The sequence below is a fragment of the Salvia hispanica genome, chromosome 1 (genome assembly GCF_029641045.1).
Source record: "Salvia hispanica isolate PSC_SH4W2 chromosome 1, Shi_PSC_v1, whole genome shotgun sequence".
NCBI classification, from domain to species: domain Eukaryota; kingdom Viridiplantae; phylum Streptophyta; class Magnoliopsida; order Lamiales; family Lamiaceae; genus Salvia; species Salvia hispanica.
This window is the reverse complement of record NC_142692.1, coordinates 48,335,071-48,353,851: the sequence shown is the minus strand read 5'-3', so window position 1 is coordinate 48,353,851 and position 18,781 is coordinate 48,335,071. Positions and strand designations below refer to the sequence as shown.

Below are 18,781 nucleotides of genomic sequence, written 5' to 3'. Positions count from 1 at the left end.
AACCACTAAATCTTAAACTAATTTCAAAATAAAAAAGGTAGAATGGTTTCAAATAAAGTATTTTATAAGTAAAAAATAATACGATACGAATAAAACTAAAGTGCTTTATAAAATTTCTAAGTTAAAATGCTCCTACTATTTTATTATAATTATAAAAATTGTATATTTACAAATTTTGACATAGGTAAAATATCCCCACTTATTTGAAATTCTAAAGATATTTTTATTACTCAGCTCAAATGTATCTACAATCTCCATAATTGAATAAGACTTATGTAAGTAGACATAGTTATATTATTGTATGATGATGTGAACAAATAAAATAAGATTAACAGACAGTTTCCTGAAAAATATAAGTTGATAGGAACCTAAACTCTTTGAAGAACAAGTCCATGTTGTGAAAAATGTCAACTTGTGAAAGTTTCTCTTTGCACATTCCTTTCAAGCATCCAAACCAAAGTTTATAGTTGGTGGTCTACATTACTCTTTGTTGTGTAATAATCTGGAACGATGGCCGGGAAATTTCATCTCTCTATCTTATTACTGCTTGCTGCCTTGCTGCTCCAGTTGTTTGATACAACAGCGTTGACAGATAGCGATGATTGTAAGTAGTTTGCAACTTCTATAGGAAAATCTATTTTCAGCATATTTTGTATGTATATTGGCCTCAAATCATTCAAAAGCATGTTTCCTGTGAAGAAACATATGCTACTGTGATCTTCACTTTAGGGGGTCTTGGTAGCTTAGAATATGTTTCTAGAGACTAGAGCTAATACGATATGATCTATCTATCTATCTATCTATCTATCAATCTATCAATCTATCTATCGAAAGAGAGAGACAGATGTTTAAGGATGTAATCTTAGTTTAAGGAGTTCAGTTCCTCATGTTCAAAATATGTTAGTACTACAACGAAGTACGTATCTTTGCAGAGAGCGAGAAAGAGAGATCGGTTTTTTTCATTTTTTACAATGTTATATTGGTATTTCAAGAAAGGGAGCTGTACTTATATTGGATCTTAAGATAAAATTTTCAACAGTGAGTTAAAAGAAGTGGATTTGATCTTTTTTATGCAGTTGCTGGGCTGCAGGCTCTGAAAAGCATCTGGAAAAACACACCACCAAATTGGGAAGGGTCTGATCCTTGTGGATTGGGTTGGGAAGGAATCAGCTGCGCTAACAATCGTGTCATCTCTATGTAAGTTTTCCTTTCGTGCGTTGAAAGCATAGGTAGTTATATGTTCTAACACCTTCATCTGCAAATTTCAGTACATTAGCCAACATCAACTTAAGTGGCCAATTATCATCAGACATTGTGAAAATATCAGAGCTGCAGACACTGTATGTGTTTCATCTCCAATTTTCCATAACTTCTATTTCCTCATGTGTGTTAGTATGTTACATTGTTGATATCAATATGGATATGTTGGTTCGTATAGGGATTTGTCGTACAACAAAGGCATGACCGGACCACTTCCTCAAGCAATAGGAGATATGAAGAAGTTGTCGAGCTTGTAAGAATACATCACAACATTTTATGACATGTAAATTTTATAAGGAAGACTCGTTCTTAAGAAACTATGACTACATGAATCGCAGGATACTCGTAGGCTGTGGATTTTCTGGTCCAATTCCATCCTCGATAGGCTCTCTGCAGCAGCTGGTATACCTGTAAGAACAGACTATCTTAAATATATTTTCTTCTTCTTTTAGCACTGCCCATCTTATGCTTTTTCCATTGAAACGAAGGTCACTTAACTCAAACGGTTTCATTGGAGGGATACCTCCTACAATTGGCAAGCTATCACATCTCTATTGGCTGGACTTAGCTGATAATAAACTTACTGGAACGATCCCCGTTTCTGATGGAACTTCACCCGGTCTTGACATGCTTCTCAACACAAAGCACTTGTAAGTTCTCTGCTATGTATACATTTGTAAATTCCTATGTTCAACGTACTGAATATGCATATGCCAATCTTATGCAGCCATTTCGGAAAGAATCAGTTGTCCGGTGAGATACCCTCTGGGCTCTTCAACTCCAATATGACCCTTATACATTTGTAAGTACATCACAATGTCACAAAAATGAAGCATTGTTTGTGGTAATTGTACATATAATGAAAGCATTGTATTGCTTTGTCGGTTTGTCCTGATAATGTTTATTCGCGCAGGCTTCTTGAGAACAATCTGCTTACCGGAGAAATCCCCTCCACGCTGGGCCTTGTGAAGGCTCTGGAGGTTGTGTAAGTGACATAAACATAACCTTTTTTTTCTTCATTATTTTGAGGTTCCCTTGCTTAGAGAGATCCTTTGCTTGCACAGGCGGCTCGACAGAAATTCTTTAAGTGGGTCGGTTCCTGAAAACCTCAAAAATCTCACACGTGTGCAGGAGCTGTAAGTAGATAAAAAAACAGTTAGCTTTCGACTTCATATTCGTTCCCGTCTCTAAAGGTGAAAACCAATTCCACATTTTCAGGTTCTTGGCAAATAATAAGCTGACTGGTGTTTTGCCAAACTTAACTGGCATGGATTTACTCAACTATGTGTAAGTCACATATATTTAGTAGTAACAGACAATGATGTATTGTAGTAGTATAGTACTAATGGAGAAGTCTTGAATTCATTGCAGTGACCTAAGCAATAACTCGTTCGATGCAACTGATGTGCCTCCGTGGTTTTCATCTCTGCAATCTTTAACTTCACTGTATGTTTTTTCCTGACTAAGTTCGTGATTGGTTTTTCTCTACATTATCTTATACATCGTTGAAATGCGCAGGATAATGGAGAAGACACAACTTCAAGGACCACTTCCACCCTCCATGTTTAGCCTCCCCCAGCTGCAGACTGTGTAAGTAACCTTTTCAGTCAGTATGCTTGATAATCATTTCAAACCATCATCATCATAATCATAGATACCTCCGTTTCCCAATTCAGCGCATTTAAGAACAACCGGATCAATGGCACCTTGAGCTTTGGTTCCAACCCCAGCAGCCAACTGCACCAGATTGATTTGCAGGACAATCTCATTGATGGCTTCACACAACGAGCCGGCCTTAATATCCAAATCGTGTAACTTTTCCATCACTCTCGAAGAAGCTATCTCCCATATCTTGATGATGATTCTGCTGCTGAGATTTTCCTTCCTATGTTGCAGGCTTGTTGGAAACCCGATTTGTGATGAAGGCGTCACAGAGAGCTACTGCAAGATTCCCGAGCCTTCTCCCCCTACGTATACAACGCCATTAGAGAATTGCAATCCTCAGCCTTGCACTGAAGATAGAGTCTTCAGCCCCAGTTGCACATGTGCATATCCTTACACGGGAACACTCTTCTTCCGCGCTCCTTCCTTCTCCAACTACGGGAACTCAAGCATTTTCGCGTCTCTTCAGCAAAACATGAAGGCCTCATTCAAGTCACATGGCCTCCCTATAGATGCTGTTTCTCTCAGCAATCCAACTAAGAATATGGATAACTACCTACTTCTCAGCCTGCAAGTTTTCCCATCCGGCCAAGACTATTTCAATCGAACAGGGATCTCCGCTATTGGATTTATGCTAAGCAACCAAACCTTCAAACCACCAAAGGAATATGGTCCCTTTTACTTCATTGGCAACAGCTATCCTTATTTTGCAGGTAAAATTTCCAAAATGCAAATATTTCAAGAGATCATCTGTTTTTGCTAATTTGTAGGAGTATTATTCTTATTTCTGCAAAATTTGTTTAGGACTGCAAGCTTCATCGAAGAAGTCAAGCACCGGCATCATCATAGGAGCTGCGGCTGGTGGCAGCGTCCTAGTGCTGTTGTTACTCATGGCGGGAGTTTATGCTTACCGACAGAGGAAAAGAGCTGATACAGCTGACAAAAAGAATGATCCTTTTGGTATGTTTGAGATCCAATATATGATTTTTGTTCTTCTCTATGCTCAGCATTTGTAAGATGTACTTCATATATACGTGCAGCTGCGTGGGATTCAAATGCGAACAGCGGTGGAGTTCCACAGCTGAAAGGAGCAAAGAGCTTTTCATTTGATGAACTTAAGAGAATCACAAATAACTTCTCAGAACTCAATGATGTTGGAAGTGGAGGATATGGAAAGGTGACTACTTTATCTTCTTTTTTCTTAAACATGAGTTTTAAAATCTTTACTTGTAAAGATTTAAATTTTCCATTCTAAAAATGGATTGAAAATCTTGTAATTCATGCTTACTAACATAAGTCTGAATTGTGTCAACTGTTTTGTCAGGTATATAGAGGAACTCTACCAAATGGACAACTCATTGCCATCAAAAGAGCTCAGCAAGGATCAATGCAAGGCGGCCTTGAGTTCAAAACTGAAATCGAGCTTCTGTCAAGGGTTCATCACAAGAACGTTGTGGCTCTAGTAGGTTTTTGTTTCGAGCAGGGTGAACAAATGCTCGTTTACGAGTTCATCGCAAACGGCACATTGAAGGATAGTCTCTCAGGTTTTTCCTTCTTTCTCAACATAGCTAAATCTTGAAATAAATGCACAGTAAAACTGCCTCTTATATTCAGCTTATAGGTTGGTGATCACCTCATGTAAAAAAGGAAAACTATTGAATAATAGTACTATATCTTTACAGGAAAGTCAGGAATCAGATTAGATTGGATGAGGAGACTGAAAATAGCCCTTGGAGCAGCCAGAGGGATCCAATATCTGCATGACTTAGCCAACCCTCCAATCATACACAGAGACATAAAATCAAACAACATCTTATTGGACGAGAGACTAAATGCCAAAGTAGCAGATTTCGGTCTCTCTAAGCCTATGAATGAACCTGAAAGGGGTCATGTCACAACTCAAGTTAAAGGCACAATGGTAGTATACTGCAAGACTTACTCTTATTTTTCATATGAATACTCAAGTTGAAAATCAATGTAAATATTATCCTTCCTTCCTAAACTCAGGGATATCTGGATCCCGAATACTACATGACACAACAACTGACAGAGAAGAGCGATGTGTACAGCTTCGGGGTGCTGCTCTTGGAGCTTCTAACTGCAAGAAGTCCCATTGAGAAGGGGAAGTACATAGTTAGAGAAGTGAAGCAGGCCATGGATACTGGCAAGGAAATGTATAACCTCGAGGGCATTCTTGACCCGATAGTAGCCTCAAGCCCGTCTCCCAGAAGCGTGGAGAGATTTGTGGACGTAGCTCTGAGGTGTGTTCATGAGTCGGGCGAGAGCAGGCCACATATGAGTGAGGTGGTTAAAGAGATAGAGAACATCATGGAAGCTGCAGGGTATAATCCTAATGCTGAATCAGCCTCAACTTCAGCAAGTTATGAAGGACACAGCAAAGGCTCTAACCATCCTTATAGTAATCAAAGCCTCTTTGCTTACAGTGGAAACTATCCCCCTTCAATGCTGGAGCCTAAGTAGGATTACATTATGATCAAAATCCGTTGATTTTCTGTAAATTTGTGTTAAAATACAAGGCTTTCTATTTAGCTTGTCATTTTCTAGCAGCGTTGTTTGTTTGAAAGAATTGTTCAAATTGCTGTACACATTTTTTTTGGTTTGATAACTGATAAGAGATTGCAGTTTTGAAGCAATACAATATTTTATCGTTGAGTTAACTACAAAAATGGTCCATGAACTTTGCCATTTGCACGTATGCGGTCCTTGGACTTTAAAAATATCATTTGCGATCTCTGGACTTTGATGTTTGCATGTTTTTCATTTTTTTAGAGTAAAATGGCCCCAAGGAGGACATTTTTATACTTTTCATTATCAACTCAATTATGTTTGCACACTTTAATTTCTCTCCCCCTCTCTCTCTCTTGCATTTAAAGTAGTTTTATTTTCTAAACTTTCATTAGTACTACTGATGAACTCACTCACAATTTATAATTTTATGATTCTATCAATCTTGATATACTGGAATTAAAGTAGCTATACGAGCACTGAACTATTGCTGTTATATTTATTTGATCCATCCATCATTAAGGTTAACATACAAACAAAGATAAAGTTTGTTTTGGTGATGATTTTATCTATGTACTGTTAAGATACATATATACATCGAAATTCTCGGACCCTTTTCAGATGCAAAACTATGATATTATGTATGGAGAAATTTTTAGAGTGAACTACGTAAAAAATCCCAAACGTTTGTGTCAATGCAGGCTCCTAGGGAAAAAAAAATATCTTCATACAACCTTAACCTTAAACATAATCACATATCGTATATTTGTAGCCATTTTTCGGACCAAAATGCCCAAATGCCCTGAAGGGCATTTTTGGCAATCCCTAAATTCGCTGACATAAGGGTGTCTCCGGTGGCGCCCCTCCCACTAGGACCTCCACTAGCCCTTCCCACAAAAATTGTCTGCCACGTTAGCACTAGCCCTTCCCATTTCACTAGGACTTCTCATTGCACTAGGACTCCCCACTAGGACTTTCCGCAATAAAATTAAAAATTTCACAATTAAAATTAAAATTTACGGAATTAAAATTTCGACACGAGCCGTATTTATAGATTTTTTTTTTTTTTTTAAATAATAATAATTTTCGGTGGGACGTCCTACCCACGCCACAGTGGCGAACGTCAGGTAGGACGTCGATGCGAGGGGCGAGCCCATCCGACGGGCACTCGGGACGGGCGTGGGCGCCCTTCCCGCTCCCTACGGCGGACGTCCGGTCGCTCGTCGGCGACGGGCGAACGGGAAGGGCGACGGTGGAGACACCCTAAGAATTATGTCACATTTCTGTAGCAACTTCTTATGTGATATCCTAATAAGTTTTGGTACTTCATACGTGATTAAAGTTTTGTCAATATTTCTACACAAAAAAACTTCTTATATTCCTCTATTTCTAGTTAGTGGTAACAATATATATACTACTTATATCATGTAGGAAATTCATTTAGAAACAACAAAAAAATATGGAAAAATGAAGTTATTTATGAAATAAAATCTGAATCAATAATACATAGAATAAAAAATAGTATTTCATATTTAATCAAATGATACAATAATTATTTTCTTGAAAACACTGACATTTAAAATATTATTTCATTATATATCATCGAACTAATTTGTTAATCTAAGCCTAACTTTAAGATAATTTTATATTTATTGATATGTTATTAAGAATTTTAATTTAGTTCCAACTGAGATTTTTAACATCATATAAATATATAGGGTTTATTAATAATAGTATCTGAAATTAAGACAATGTAAATTTATAAATTAATACTGCAAAATATGATACTTTCATAATAAATAAAATCGATCGATAAATCAAGGTAAAAAACAAATAAAAATTAGGGAAAATAGAAAACATTAAAAAAATATCATAAAATGAGTCTTATAAGGGAGAAAGGGTCTCATTTTATTATTTTCATATTAATTAATGCGGTTAATGATAAATATGTATATTATAAAAAAATTAGAAAGTGTATATAATGATAAAATTTTAACTACGCATGAAGTACCAGAACTTATTAGAAAATTATATAAGAAGTTTCTGACAATATAATGGAATGACAAAAATGCCTTTTTAGGGATTAAGGGCATTTTAGTCAGAAAAAACAAGATATGTGATTATGTTTAAAGTTAGGATTATATGGGCTATTTTTTTTCCTAGGGGCCTGCAGTGACACAAACGGAAACATTAGGGATTTTTTAATGTAGTTCACTCACATTTTTATTACTTAAATATGTTATTGATCCATCCAAGAATTAATTTCAATGTTTAGGTGAATGCACTGAAATAAGATGAACCATAAAAATTGGTAATAACCACCAAGTGTTATTGATCTAATCATAAATGAGTTGATAAAGTATAAAAATACTTCTATGGATTGGGGGTATTTTAGTCCAAATAAAAACATTCATACATTAAGTAGAGTACCAAAATAAACCACTAAATAATCTTAAAATATTTTCAAATAAAAAAGGTAGAATGATTTCAAATAAAGTTTTTTACAAAAAATAATACGGTACGTATAAAACTATAAATGCTTTATAAGATTTCTAAGTTAAAATGCTAGCTATTTTATTATAATTATAAAAATTGGATCTTATATTATTGAATAAGACTTATGTAATTAAGTAGAGACATAGTTATATTATTGTATGATGATGTGAACAAATAAAATAAGATTAACAGACGGTTTCCTGCAAAATATAAGTTGATAGGAACACAAACTCTTTGAAGAACAAGTCCATGTTGTGAAAAATGTCAACTTGTGAAAGTTTCTCTTTACATATTCTTTTCAAGCATCCAAGCCAAAATTCATAGTTGGTGGTCTACATTAGTTTTTGTTGTGTAGCAATCTGGAATGATGGCTGGGAAAATTCATCTCTCAATCTTACTATTGCTGGCTGCCTTGCTGCTCCAAGCATTGGATACGGCAGCGATCACAGATACCGATGATCGTACGTAGTTTGCAAGTTTTGTAGGGAAATCTTTTTTCATATCTATTGCATATTTTGTATTCATATTAGCTTCAAATCTTGAAAAGCATGTTTCCTTTGAAGAAAGAAACATGTTTTATGTTGATAAAATTTTCAACAGTAAGTTAAAAGAAGTGGATTTGATCTTTTTAGTGCAGTTGCTGGGCTGCAGGCTCTGAAAAGCATCTGGAAAAACACACCACCAAATTGGGAAGGGTCTGATCCTTGTGGATTGGGTTGGGAAGGAATCAGCTGCGCCAACACACGCGTCATCTCTATGTAAGTTTTCCTCTCGTTCGTTGTATGCATAGATAGTTATATGTTCTCACACCTTTATCTGCAAATTTCAGTACATTAGCCACCATCAACTTAAGTGGCCAGTTATCATCAGACATTGTGAAAATATCAGAGCTGCAGACACTGTATGTGTTTCATTCCCATAACTTCTATTTTACTCATGCGTGTTACTATTTTACACTGTTGATATAAATATGGATATGATGGTTCATATAGGGATTTGTCATACAACAAAGAAATGACTGGACCTCTTCCTCAAGCCATAGGAGATATGAAGAAGTTGACGAGCTTGTAAGAGTACAACACAACGTTTTATGAATCGCCAATTTTTTAAGAAACTAAAACTACATGAATTGCAGGATACTCGTAGGTTGTGGATTTTCTGGTCCAATTCCACCCTCAATAGGATCTCTGCAGCAGCTGGTACACCTGTAAGAACAGACTATCTTAAATATTATTTCTTCTTTTTTTAGCACTTCCCATCTTATGCTTTTTCCATTGAAGCGAAGCTCACTTAACTCAAACGGTTTCATTGGAGGGATACCTCGTAAAATTGGCAAGCTATCACATCTCTATTGGCTGGACTTAGCTGATAATAAACTTACTGGAACGATCCCCGTTTCTAATGGAACTTCACCCGGTCTTGACATGCTTCTCAAAACAAAGCACTTGTAAGTTCTCTGCTATGCATATGTTTGTAAAATTCCTATGCTTCAACATATTGAATATGCATATGCCAATCTTACGCAGCCATTTCGGAGGGAATCAGTTGTCCGGTGAGATTCCCTCTAGGCTCTTCAACTCAAATATGACCCTTATACATTTGTAAGTACATCACAATGTCACAAAAATGAAGCATAGTTTGTGATTATTGTACATATGATGTAAGCATTGTTTTGCTTTTTCCTTATAATGTTTATTCGAGCAGGCTTCTTGAGAACAATAAGCTTACCGGAGACATCCCCTCCACACTAGGCCTTGTGAAGGCTCTGGAGGTTGTGTAAGTAACATAAACATAACCTTTTTTTCCTTCATTATTTTGAGGTCTCTTTGCTTAGAGAGATCCTTTTGTTTGCACAGGCGGCTTGACAGAAATTCTTTAAGTGGGCCTGAAAATCTCAACAATCTCACACATGTGCAGGAGTTGTAAGTAAAAAAAATGGTTAGCTTTCGACTTCATATTCGTTCCTATCTGTGAGAGGTGAAAACCAATGGCACAATTTCAGGTTCTTGGCAACTAATAAGCTGACTGGTGTTTTGCCAAACTTAACTGGCATGGACTCACTCAACTATGTGTAAGTCACATATATTTAGTTATAGACAACGGCTATTGTAGCGTAGTACTTATGGAGAAGTCTCGAAAACATTGCAGGGACCTGAGCAATAACTCGTTTGATGCAACTGATGTGCCTCCGTGGTTTTCATCTCTGCAGTCTTTAACTTCACTGTATGTTTTTCCCTGACTAAGTGTGTGACTGGTCTTTCTCGACAATATCTTATATGTCCTTGAAATGCGCAGGATAATGGAAATGACACAAGTTCAAGGCCCACTTCCATCTTCCATGTTTGGCCTTCCCCAGCTGCAGACTGTGTAAGTTACCTTTTCAATTAGTATATTTGATTATCATCTCCAACCATCAACATCATATATAACTCCTTATTCCAAATCAGCAAATTGAGGTACAATCGGATCAATGGCACCTTGACCATTGGTCCCAACCCCAGCAGCCAACTGCAGCTGATTGATTTGGAGGACAATTTCATTGATGCCTTCACACAACAAGCCGGTCTTCATTTCCAAATCATGTAAAATTTCCACACCTCTCAAAGATGCTATTTCCCATATCTTGATGATAATTCTGCTGTTGTGTTTTTCCTTTGCATGTTGCAGACTTGTGGGAAACCTGATCTGTCATGAAGACGAGACACAGAGCTACTGCAAGTTTCCCGAGCAGTCTGCCCCCATGTACACAACGCCATTAGAGAATTGCAATCCTCAGCCCTGCACTGAAGATAGAGTCTTCAGCCCCAGTTGTAAATGTGCATATCCATACATGGGGACACTCTTCTTCCGCGCTCCATCCTTCTCCAACTACGGGAACTCAAGCATTTTTGCGTATCTTCATAAAAACATGACGGCCTCATTTAAGTCACATGGTCTTCCTATAGATTCTATTTCTCTCAGCAATCCAACGAAGAATATAGATAACTACCTGCTGCTCAGCCTGCAAGTTTTCCCATCTGGCCAAGACCATTTCAATCGAACAGGGATCTCTTCTATTGGATTTATGCTAAGCAACCAAACCTACAAACCACCAAAGGAATATGGTCCCTTTTACTTCATTGCCAACAGCTATCCTTATTTTATTGGTAAGTTTCCAAAATGCATATATTTTAAGAGATCATCGGTTGTTACTACCTTGTTTTATTCTGATTTCTGCAAAATTTGTTTAGGACTGCAAGCTTCATCAAAGAAGTCAAGCTCCGGTATCATCATAGGAGCTGCGGCTGGTGGCAGCGTCCTAGTGCTGTTGTTACTCATGGCGGGAGTTTATGCTTACCGGCAGAGGAAAAGAGCTGATACAGCTGACAGAAGGAACGATCCTTTTGGTATATTTGAGATCCAATAGTATTGATTTTTGTTCTTCTTTAAGCTCAGCAGTTGTAAGATGTTACTTCTTCATATATATGTGCAGCTGCGTGGGATTCAAATGCGAACAGCGGTGGAGTTCCACAGCTGAAAGGAGCAAAGAGCTTCTCATTTGAAGAACTCAAGAGAATCACAAATAACTTCTCAGAACTCAATGATGTTGGAAGTGGAGGATATGGAAAGGTGTCTACTTTATTTTCTTTTTTCTTAAAAACATGAGTTGTAAATTGTGTCAACTGTTTTGTCAGGTATATAGAGGAACCCTACCGCATGGACAACTCATTGCCATCAAAAGAGCTCAGCAAGGATCCATGCAAGGTGGCCTCGAGTTCAAAACTGAAATCGAGCTACTGTCAAGGGTTCATCACAAGAATGTTGTGTCTCTAGTAGGTTTTTGTTTTGATCAGGGTGAACAAATGCTGGTTTACGAGTTTATCGCGAATGGCACATTGAAGGATAGTCTCTCAGGTTTTTCTTCATTCTCAACATAGCTTAATCTTGAAATAAATGCACAGTAAAACTGCCTCTTATATTCAGCTTATAGGTTGGTGATCACCTCATATAAAAAAGGAAAACTATTGAATAATAGTACTATATCTTTACAGGAAAGTCAGGAATCAGATTAGATTGGATGAGGAGACTGAAAATAGCCCTTGGAGCAGCCAGAGGGATCCAATATCTGCATGACTTAGCCAACCCTCCAATCATACACAGAGACATAAAATCAAACAACATCTTATTGGACGAGAGACTAAATGCCAAAGTAGCAGATTTCGGTCTCTCTAAGCCTATGAATGAACCTGAAAGGGGTCATGTCACAACTCAAGTTAAAGGCACAATGGTAGTATACTGCAAGACTTACTCTTATTTTTCATATGAATACTCAAGTTGAAAATCAATGTAAATATTATCCTTCCTTCCTAAACTCAGGGATATCTGGATCCCGAATACTACATGACACAACAACTGACAGAGAAGAGCGATGTGTACAGCTTCGTGGTGCTGCTCTTGGAGCTTCTAACTGCAAGAAGTCCCATTGAGAAGGGGAAGTACATAGTTAGAGAAGTGAAGCAGGCCATGGATACTGGCAAGGAAATGTATAACCTCGAGGGCATTCTTGACCCGATAGTAGCCTCAAGCCCGTCTCCCAGAAGCGTGGAGAGATTTGTGGACGTAGCTCTGAGGTGTGTTCATGAGTCGGGCGAGAGCAGGCCACATATGAGTGAGGTGGTTAAAGAGATAGAGAACATCATGGAAGCTGCAGGGTATAATCCTAATGCTGAATCAGCCTCAACCTCAGCAAGTTATGAAGGACACAGCAAAGGCTCTAACCATCCTTATAGTAACCAAAGCCTCTTTTCTTACGGTGGAAACTATACTAGTAATAGTAAGTTTGACTCAACGTGACTAATATAAAGGTTAAAGGGAAAATAAACATAGATATGACAGGTAAGACTGAAACTGGCTTTCACAGCAAACTCAAGGGGTTCATAACGAAATGAATCAAGAGTATCGACATTGAGATTTGATTATCTTAGAACAAAAGAACTGCAGCGGAAGAGTTCAAGACAATAAATTATGTATGGAGACACAATTTACTGGACATCTTAAAGCTATCTTATTTGTCAACTCTTTCTCAACACTGCCACCCCTCATCCATGCTTAACCTGCACGTTTAGAAAAGACATGCAGGAGGACTGAGTACTTGATATACTCGGTGGGAACATTGCTGAAAAATATAACTTTCGTAAAAGTATTTTGTCAACCACAATTGAGTGATCTCGAGGTTTTAACTTAAAAGGCCCGAGTCACTAAAGTATTTTGTTCGTAAAGTCGATTGCAATCTAAGTTCATCATAGATACCATATCTGAAACGTACATGAACCGAGAATGTGGCCACATTCTACGACGGTCACTGGACCGTTCAACTCGAAAGTTAACTCACGATCTTTATATGTGTACACTAGTCCGAGTAGAGTTTGCGGTCCTAGTGAGACCCAAATTCGAATAAACATAATTGGCATAGCCAAACAGATAGGTATTCCATAAAACAAAATATGGCATTACAAAAGCATATATAAGGCATAATTTTCATATAATCATGCTAAAAAGGCAAGTTCATATTTTAGAAAGAAATTCTCGCCTCAAAAGCTTAATTCCTTAGTCGATAATCTTTGACTCGGTCTTACTCGACATGAGAAAACGTAGTAGAAAAAAAAATAATATTTCAATTAGAATATAACTAATAATTGAAGTGGGTGATAGTGGAATGTGGGACTCATTTATATTATTATTTGCTTTATTATTTGGAATAGTGAAATCTAACGTTAAGATTATAACTACTATACTGAAATGAAAGGTGGTTGTGTTTAAAAATTTGTGCACAGAAATCAAACGAAAAATTGCGGCAAAAATTGCGGCAAAAAAGGAATTCCATTTCATTAATTCTAATCCAAAATGAAGATTTCCCTCTTGAATTTTGATTACACTTAATGAAAGTTTAAATTCATTTTCCCCTTTAAAATTCAAGAGATTTAATTAGTTGCGTTAAATAACTAACTCGAGAATTAGTTTCTTTGACTTACATTTCGGGATGCCAACTAATTCCGGAACTTAATATTGTTGGGTTGGAATTATTAACTAGTCCAACATGTTAATCCTCATGGGCCCAAAAGTTTAGTAGCAAGCTAGTTAATTATTATGAATCATCAGCCTAAAACAAATTAAAATTAGTCCATCACACTAATTAAATCATAGCTCAACCAATTACTGTAATAATTGGACCCGCCCAAGGTTTACTGAACCGGCGGTTAAAATCAAAACCGTAACCGCCGATCACGGTTCCAAACCGAAACCGTGAGAATTTACTCGAACCGAAACCGTCGATTTTAGAACAGTGGTTCAGTTCAGGTTCAAAAAATTTTGAACCGAAATTGTGACGGAACCACCGGTCCGGGCGGTTCCAAACCGGAATCGCAAAAAACCGGCAATTTGGAACCGATACCGAAACCGGCGGTTTTGGAACTGGAATCGTAACCGCAAAACACCCTTGCGATTCGGTTCCGGTTTAGCAATTTTCAAAACCGTAACTGGTGGTGCCGAACCGTGGCCACCTCTAGTAATAATGGCCCAAGCTCCAAAAAGAAACCCAACATTATGCTCCCAAATCCATCGGTCAAGGCCCAAGCTTCTCTTCTCTTTTTCTTTTATTCTTTTGGCCCTAACTTTAAGTCCCACCAAAAATATACTCCCTAACTTTAATTAAAACATTTTTTTGTTTCTTGCCTAGAGCACAAGTACTCCTCTCATAAATAGCTAGTTGGAGAAGGTGATTTGGGTTAGCAATTTATCAATTGTTTCTCCGAGAAAAGCAAGATCCTAATTTACCGAGGTATTGCTTTATCATTTTCTTTGTTTGAGCAAGTTGTTGATTTTGGCACACTATGAGATTAATCAGCTTTACTTGTTCACTATGGGAGTGGTTGGTGATCATGGGCCTACCGGCTCGCAGGGACGGATCTAGTTATATACTAGATGGGGCAAATGCCCCTGCTCAGGTATAACTACCTTTATATATGTATAACTTTCTATAGAATTTTTTATATTAATCTTCTACTAATTGCCCCTTCTAGAATGTTTAAATTATCTTTATGTATATTTTTGCCCCTCGTGCTAAGAATTTCTGGCTCTGTCCCTGCCGGCCCGAGTTTAGCGTGAGCCGAAGAAGAAGATGTTTTGGGTTTGTGAAGAAGAAGAGGCCCGAAAATTTTGTGTAGAGAACTTTGCAAAAACGCTAGTTCTATTTTCATGGGGTAGTTTTATACTACTTCTTATTCATTTACTAAGGAGTTTCATAAACATGTATCGACCTTTGATCATTCAGAAATAATCATATATATCTATTTGTATTTCGAAAAATCTAATATTCGATTAGATAAAAGTACATATTATCAAACATTTCATTTAATCCCACGGTAAACCGAAAATGACACGCATTATAAATGTCGAAGTTCTTCGAATCGTTTTAAAAGGGCAAGTAAGAAAGATGGGTGTTACACCTATTAATCCTCTATATTTAGCCACTAAATGCACAATATATACCTATTATATGCTCATTAATCAACATTATTTATCTCCATTATATGTGTAATTAATCAATCTTAAAGTAATCCAAATAATTTATCTCCAAGATCATCCACATAATTTGGGTTTAGCTACCTCCAGAACCACTACAAGTCTACTATACTCCCCCTTCCAAGAAGTGAGATTAATTATATTAAAGTCATGGATTAATCCAATAGTCAAAATTGTTATGTATACATATGCATGTAGTAATATAAAATTACATCAGTTTTAGTTTAATCATGATACAACCATTTTATTTAGCTTAATCGGTTCCATCCTTAGGCAAGTTAGATCAATAAAAGTCAGTGATTTTATTTGCAATTGATCTGTTAATAATTTGACAAAGTATGACTCTTTTAGAAATTTTATTACTACTCGAAATAGGATTCGTTTTAGACCTGATTATAATGATTTATAATGCAGATTAGCTATTAGTATTACTTTGCTACAATTAATTAAATTAGTTATCTTTCATTGTGACTTTTTTTAGAATCAAATGTGGCTTCAACCTATATGCCATCAATAATAGGGCTGACAAATCATACGGATTGGGTCGCTATCGGGTCAACCCAATATCGACCCAACTCAATAAGGTCAAACCCAACCCATCCTGAAATCATCGGGTTCTTAACGGGTTCCAACCCAACAGAATCGTGTCGGATTCGTACATATTTCGTGTCGGATTCGTGCAGATTTCATGTCATCCAAAAAATTATCGGTCATCTTTTAATGATAGTAAGTTACTATTAATAAGCAAATATTTCCAATTGAATCTATGAATTAACAGGAGTTTTTGCCTCTCGGAAGATCTAGCTCGCCAACCCTCCTCAACACATCCTTCTTCATCAACATATTCCCCATAGATAACGGAACTCAAGGCAGAGGCCTGGCCTTCGTCATCGTCCCCGACCTCACTGGCCCCCCACCCCGAAGCACCAGCAGGTACCTCGGACTCACCAACGCCTTCACCGACGGCAACTCCACGAATAGATTAGTCGCCGTGGAGCTCGACACCTCCAAGCAAAGCTTCGATCCGGACGATAACCACCTCGGTTTGAATCTCGACAGCATCATATATGTGGCGGTGGTTAAGCCTCTGGTTCTGTACAACACACCATTGCTTCTTCACCCACGCCGAAATTCCACAATGTTTGGGTCGACTACGGCGGTGGTGGGCGCATCCAGGTCTACATCGCAGAGCAGGTGGAGTGGGAAGGTGGTAATATCGTATGATCTGAGTCTGACGGAACACGTTGGTCAGGACTTGTATTTCGGGTTTGCGGCACGCATGTGAACTGTGTTTTAAGGTAGAACTTGACCGTCTACCACTTGGATGAAGACACGAGCTTGCTGGTGATTGGGCTAGGGACGGGGATTGGGGCGGCGGTGTTGCTGGTGCTAGGCGCGGTGGTGTTGGTATACTACTGGCGGAAGCGGGGGCTATTTCGAATCCGAAGCTAGTGGCAGTGCTGCGGAGCCTTCTTGGAACGCCAGTGGAGTTTAAGTTCAATGAGTTGAACAAGGCTACCAATGACTTCGACCAGAGGAACCTACTTGGCCAGGTTTTCAAGGGGAACTTGCCCAAGGAGAATCTCGACATCGCCGCCAAGAGATTTTCTAGAGAGAGCCTTCAAGGGCAGGACGATTTCTTGGCGGAGCTCACCATCATCAACTGTCTCCGCCACTGCCATCTTGTCAAGTTACTCGGTACGTATCATGTTTGTTTGTTCAAAATTCAAATTCTAGTAATCCAATTATGTTTATTGCATGCCACAAATGCATCCACGTGTCCAAATCTCCACATATTTGTCGTCTATTGCGTATGTATGAACTGTTGCTAAACAAGTTAATAGATCGCAGCCCGCAGGCCTTTCATCATCATTTTTAGCATAGCATATTAATTAATTATAAATATGCATCGAAAACACATTTTCTTCTAAATTTAATATTTTATACGTTAGTATTAAAAATCTCATGTTGTCGTCTATTTATCTAGGTGGTGCCACAAGTCTAGGACGCTCCTGTTGGTGTACGAGTACATGTCCAACGATAGCCTAGACAAGCACCTATTTGTACGGCCGGACGTGGAGTCGTTGGGTTGGCACTTCCGCTACAATATCATATCCGGCGTAGCCTCCGCTCTGCAATACCTCCACAACGAGTATGAACAAAGGGTGGTGCACTGCGACGTCAAGGCGAGCAACATTATGCTTGACTCCAACTTTGACGCCCACCTCGGTGACTTCGGCCGAGCCCGGGCGCTCGACAATGGGGAGACATCCTATGCGGAAACTGGGGAGGTAATAGGCACCATGGGGTACATCACGCCCGAGCACTCCTGCATGGGCAGGGCTACGCAACAGTCAAACGTTTACGCGTTTGGCGCCGTGGTGCTAGGGCTAGTGTGCGGGAGGCTGCCCGGGGCCATGATCAGCGGGTACCAGCTGCTGGTAGATTGGGTCTGGTCTCCGCATCGTGATGGGCTGCTGCTGGAGGCCGTGGACCCAAGGCTAGGGCAAAACTAGGCCCAAAATTTTTTTGTAGAGAACTTTGCCAAAACTCTTTTAGAAATTTTATTACTACTCGAAATAAGATTCATTCTAGACCTTATTATAACGATTTATAATGCGGATTAGCTATTACTTTCCAACAATTAAATTAGTTATCTTTCGCTGTGACTTTTTTTTTGAATCAAATGTGGCTTCAACCTATATGTCATCTAATATAGTGTTAAATATAGTAATACTGTGTGAGCTTAACAGAAAAGAAATTCCTTTGGTTTATAAGTATACAATACCAACAATAAAGTGATAAAATAAAACAGTACATATAAAGCAAATATTTTCAATTGAATTTATGAACTAACGATATTAGTACATTACAATTGCTTGGTTTATAATTTTCAACTCTTCAAATCCTCCTTTATAAGGATACAATACCAACAATATAGTGATAAATATAAAACTTTACGTACATATAGAGCAAATATTTCTAATTGAATTTATGAATTAATGATTTATAAGAAGCGGATGGAGTATTATTATATAATGATTTAGAAATGGTACTGTAGTTGCAAGTTAGATCATAAGTCAGTGATTTTATTTGCAATTGATCTTTTAGTAAATTGACAAAGTATGACCCTTTTAGAAATTTTATTACTACTCGAAATAGGATTCGTTTTAGACCTGATTATAATAATTTATAATAGCCTATTACTTTCCAACAATTAGTTAAATTAGTTATTTTTCACTGTGACTTTTTTTTAGAATTAAATGTGGCTTCAACT

The 18,781-nt window shown here is 37.8% G+C and overlaps 2 protein-coding genes and 1 pseudogene across 2 annotated transcripts; all 3 read left to right on the top strand.

Annotated features, from left to right (window-relative positions):
* The first annotated feature begins 375 nt into the window (after nucleotides 1-375).
* Nucleotides 376-5,548, top strand: LOC125218572 (leucine-rich repeat receptor protein kinase HPCA1-like). The gene is made up of 19 exons (XM_048120259.2): nucleotides 376-604; nucleotides 1,077-1,197; nucleotides 1,269-1,340; nucleotides 1,439-1,513; nucleotides 1,599-1,670; nucleotides 1,749-1,910; nucleotides 1,988-2,062; nucleotides 2,174-2,245; nucleotides 2,325-2,396; nucleotides 2,479-2,547; nucleotides 2,632-2,706; nucleotides 2,779-2,850; nucleotides 2,937-3,071; nucleotides 3,157-3,635; nucleotides 3,727-3,882; nucleotides 3,963-4,099; nucleotides 4,247-4,466; nucleotides 4,605-4,840; nucleotides 4,930-5,548. The coding sequence occupies exons 1-19, from the start codon at nucleotides 511-513 to the stop codon at nucleotides 5,401-5,403; spliced, it is 2,868 nt and encodes a 955-aa protein (XP_047976216.1). The 5' UTR covers nucleotides 376-510; the 3' UTR covers nucleotides 5,404-5,548.
* A 2,717-nt stretch (nucleotides 5,549-8,265) lies between these two features.
* Nucleotides 8,266-12,934, top strand: LOC125223267 (leucine-rich repeat receptor protein kinase HPCA1-like). Its single transcript, XM_048126335.2, has 19 exons — nucleotides 8,266-8,405; nucleotides 8,582-8,702; nucleotides 8,774-8,845; nucleotides 8,937-9,011; nucleotides 9,080-9,151; nucleotides 9,230-9,391; nucleotides 9,471-9,545; nucleotides 9,649-9,720; nucleotides 9,801-9,866; nucleotides 9,947-10,015; nucleotides 10,093-10,167; nucleotides 10,240-10,311; nucleotides 10,392-10,526; nucleotides 10,612-11,090; nucleotides 11,175-11,330; nucleotides 11,417-11,553; nucleotides 11,619-11,838; nucleotides 11,976-12,211; nucleotides 12,301-12,934. The coding sequence occupies exons 1-19, from the start codon at nucleotides 8,309-8,311 to the stop codon at nucleotides 12,775-12,777; spliced, it is 2,868 nt and encodes a 955-aa protein (XP_047982292.1). The 5' UTR covers nucleotides 8,266-8,308; the 3' UTR covers nucleotides 12,778-12,934.
* A 1,927-nt stretch (nucleotides 12,935-14,861) lies between these two features.
* On the top strand, nucleotides 14,862-18,020 carry LOC125220478 (putative L-type lectin-domain containing receptor kinase S.5; annotated as a pseudogene).
* The last annotated feature ends 761 nt before the right edge of the window (nucleotides 18,021-18,781 follow it).

Bases quoted from the DNA above. Each gene is read 5' to 3' on its own strand.
- LOC125218572 (XM_048120259.2), top strand. From the start codon at position 511: ATGGCCGGGAAATTTCATCTCTCTATCTTATTACTGCTTGCTGCCTTG. The intron at 4,467-4,604 runs GTTTTTCCTTCT...ATATCTTTACAG, and splicing joins ATTGAAGGATAGTCTCTCAG to GAAAGTCAGGAATCAGATTA. The intron at 4,841-4,929 runs GTAGTATACTGC...TCCTAAACTCAG, and splicing joins CTCAAGTTAAAGGCACAATG to GGATATCTGGATCCCGAATA.
- LOC125223267 (XM_048126335.2), top strand. From the start codon at position 8,309: ATGATGGCTGGGAAAATTCATCTCTCAATCTTACTATTGCTGGCTGCC. The intron at 9,392-9,470 runs GTAAGTTCTCTG...AATCTTACGCAG, and splicing joins CTTCTCAAAACAAAGCACTT to CCATTTCGGAGGGAATCAGT. The intron at 9,721-9,800 runs GTAAGTAACATA...TTGTTTGCACAG, and splicing joins GTGAAGGCTCTGGAGGTTGT to GCGGCTTGACAGAAATTCTT.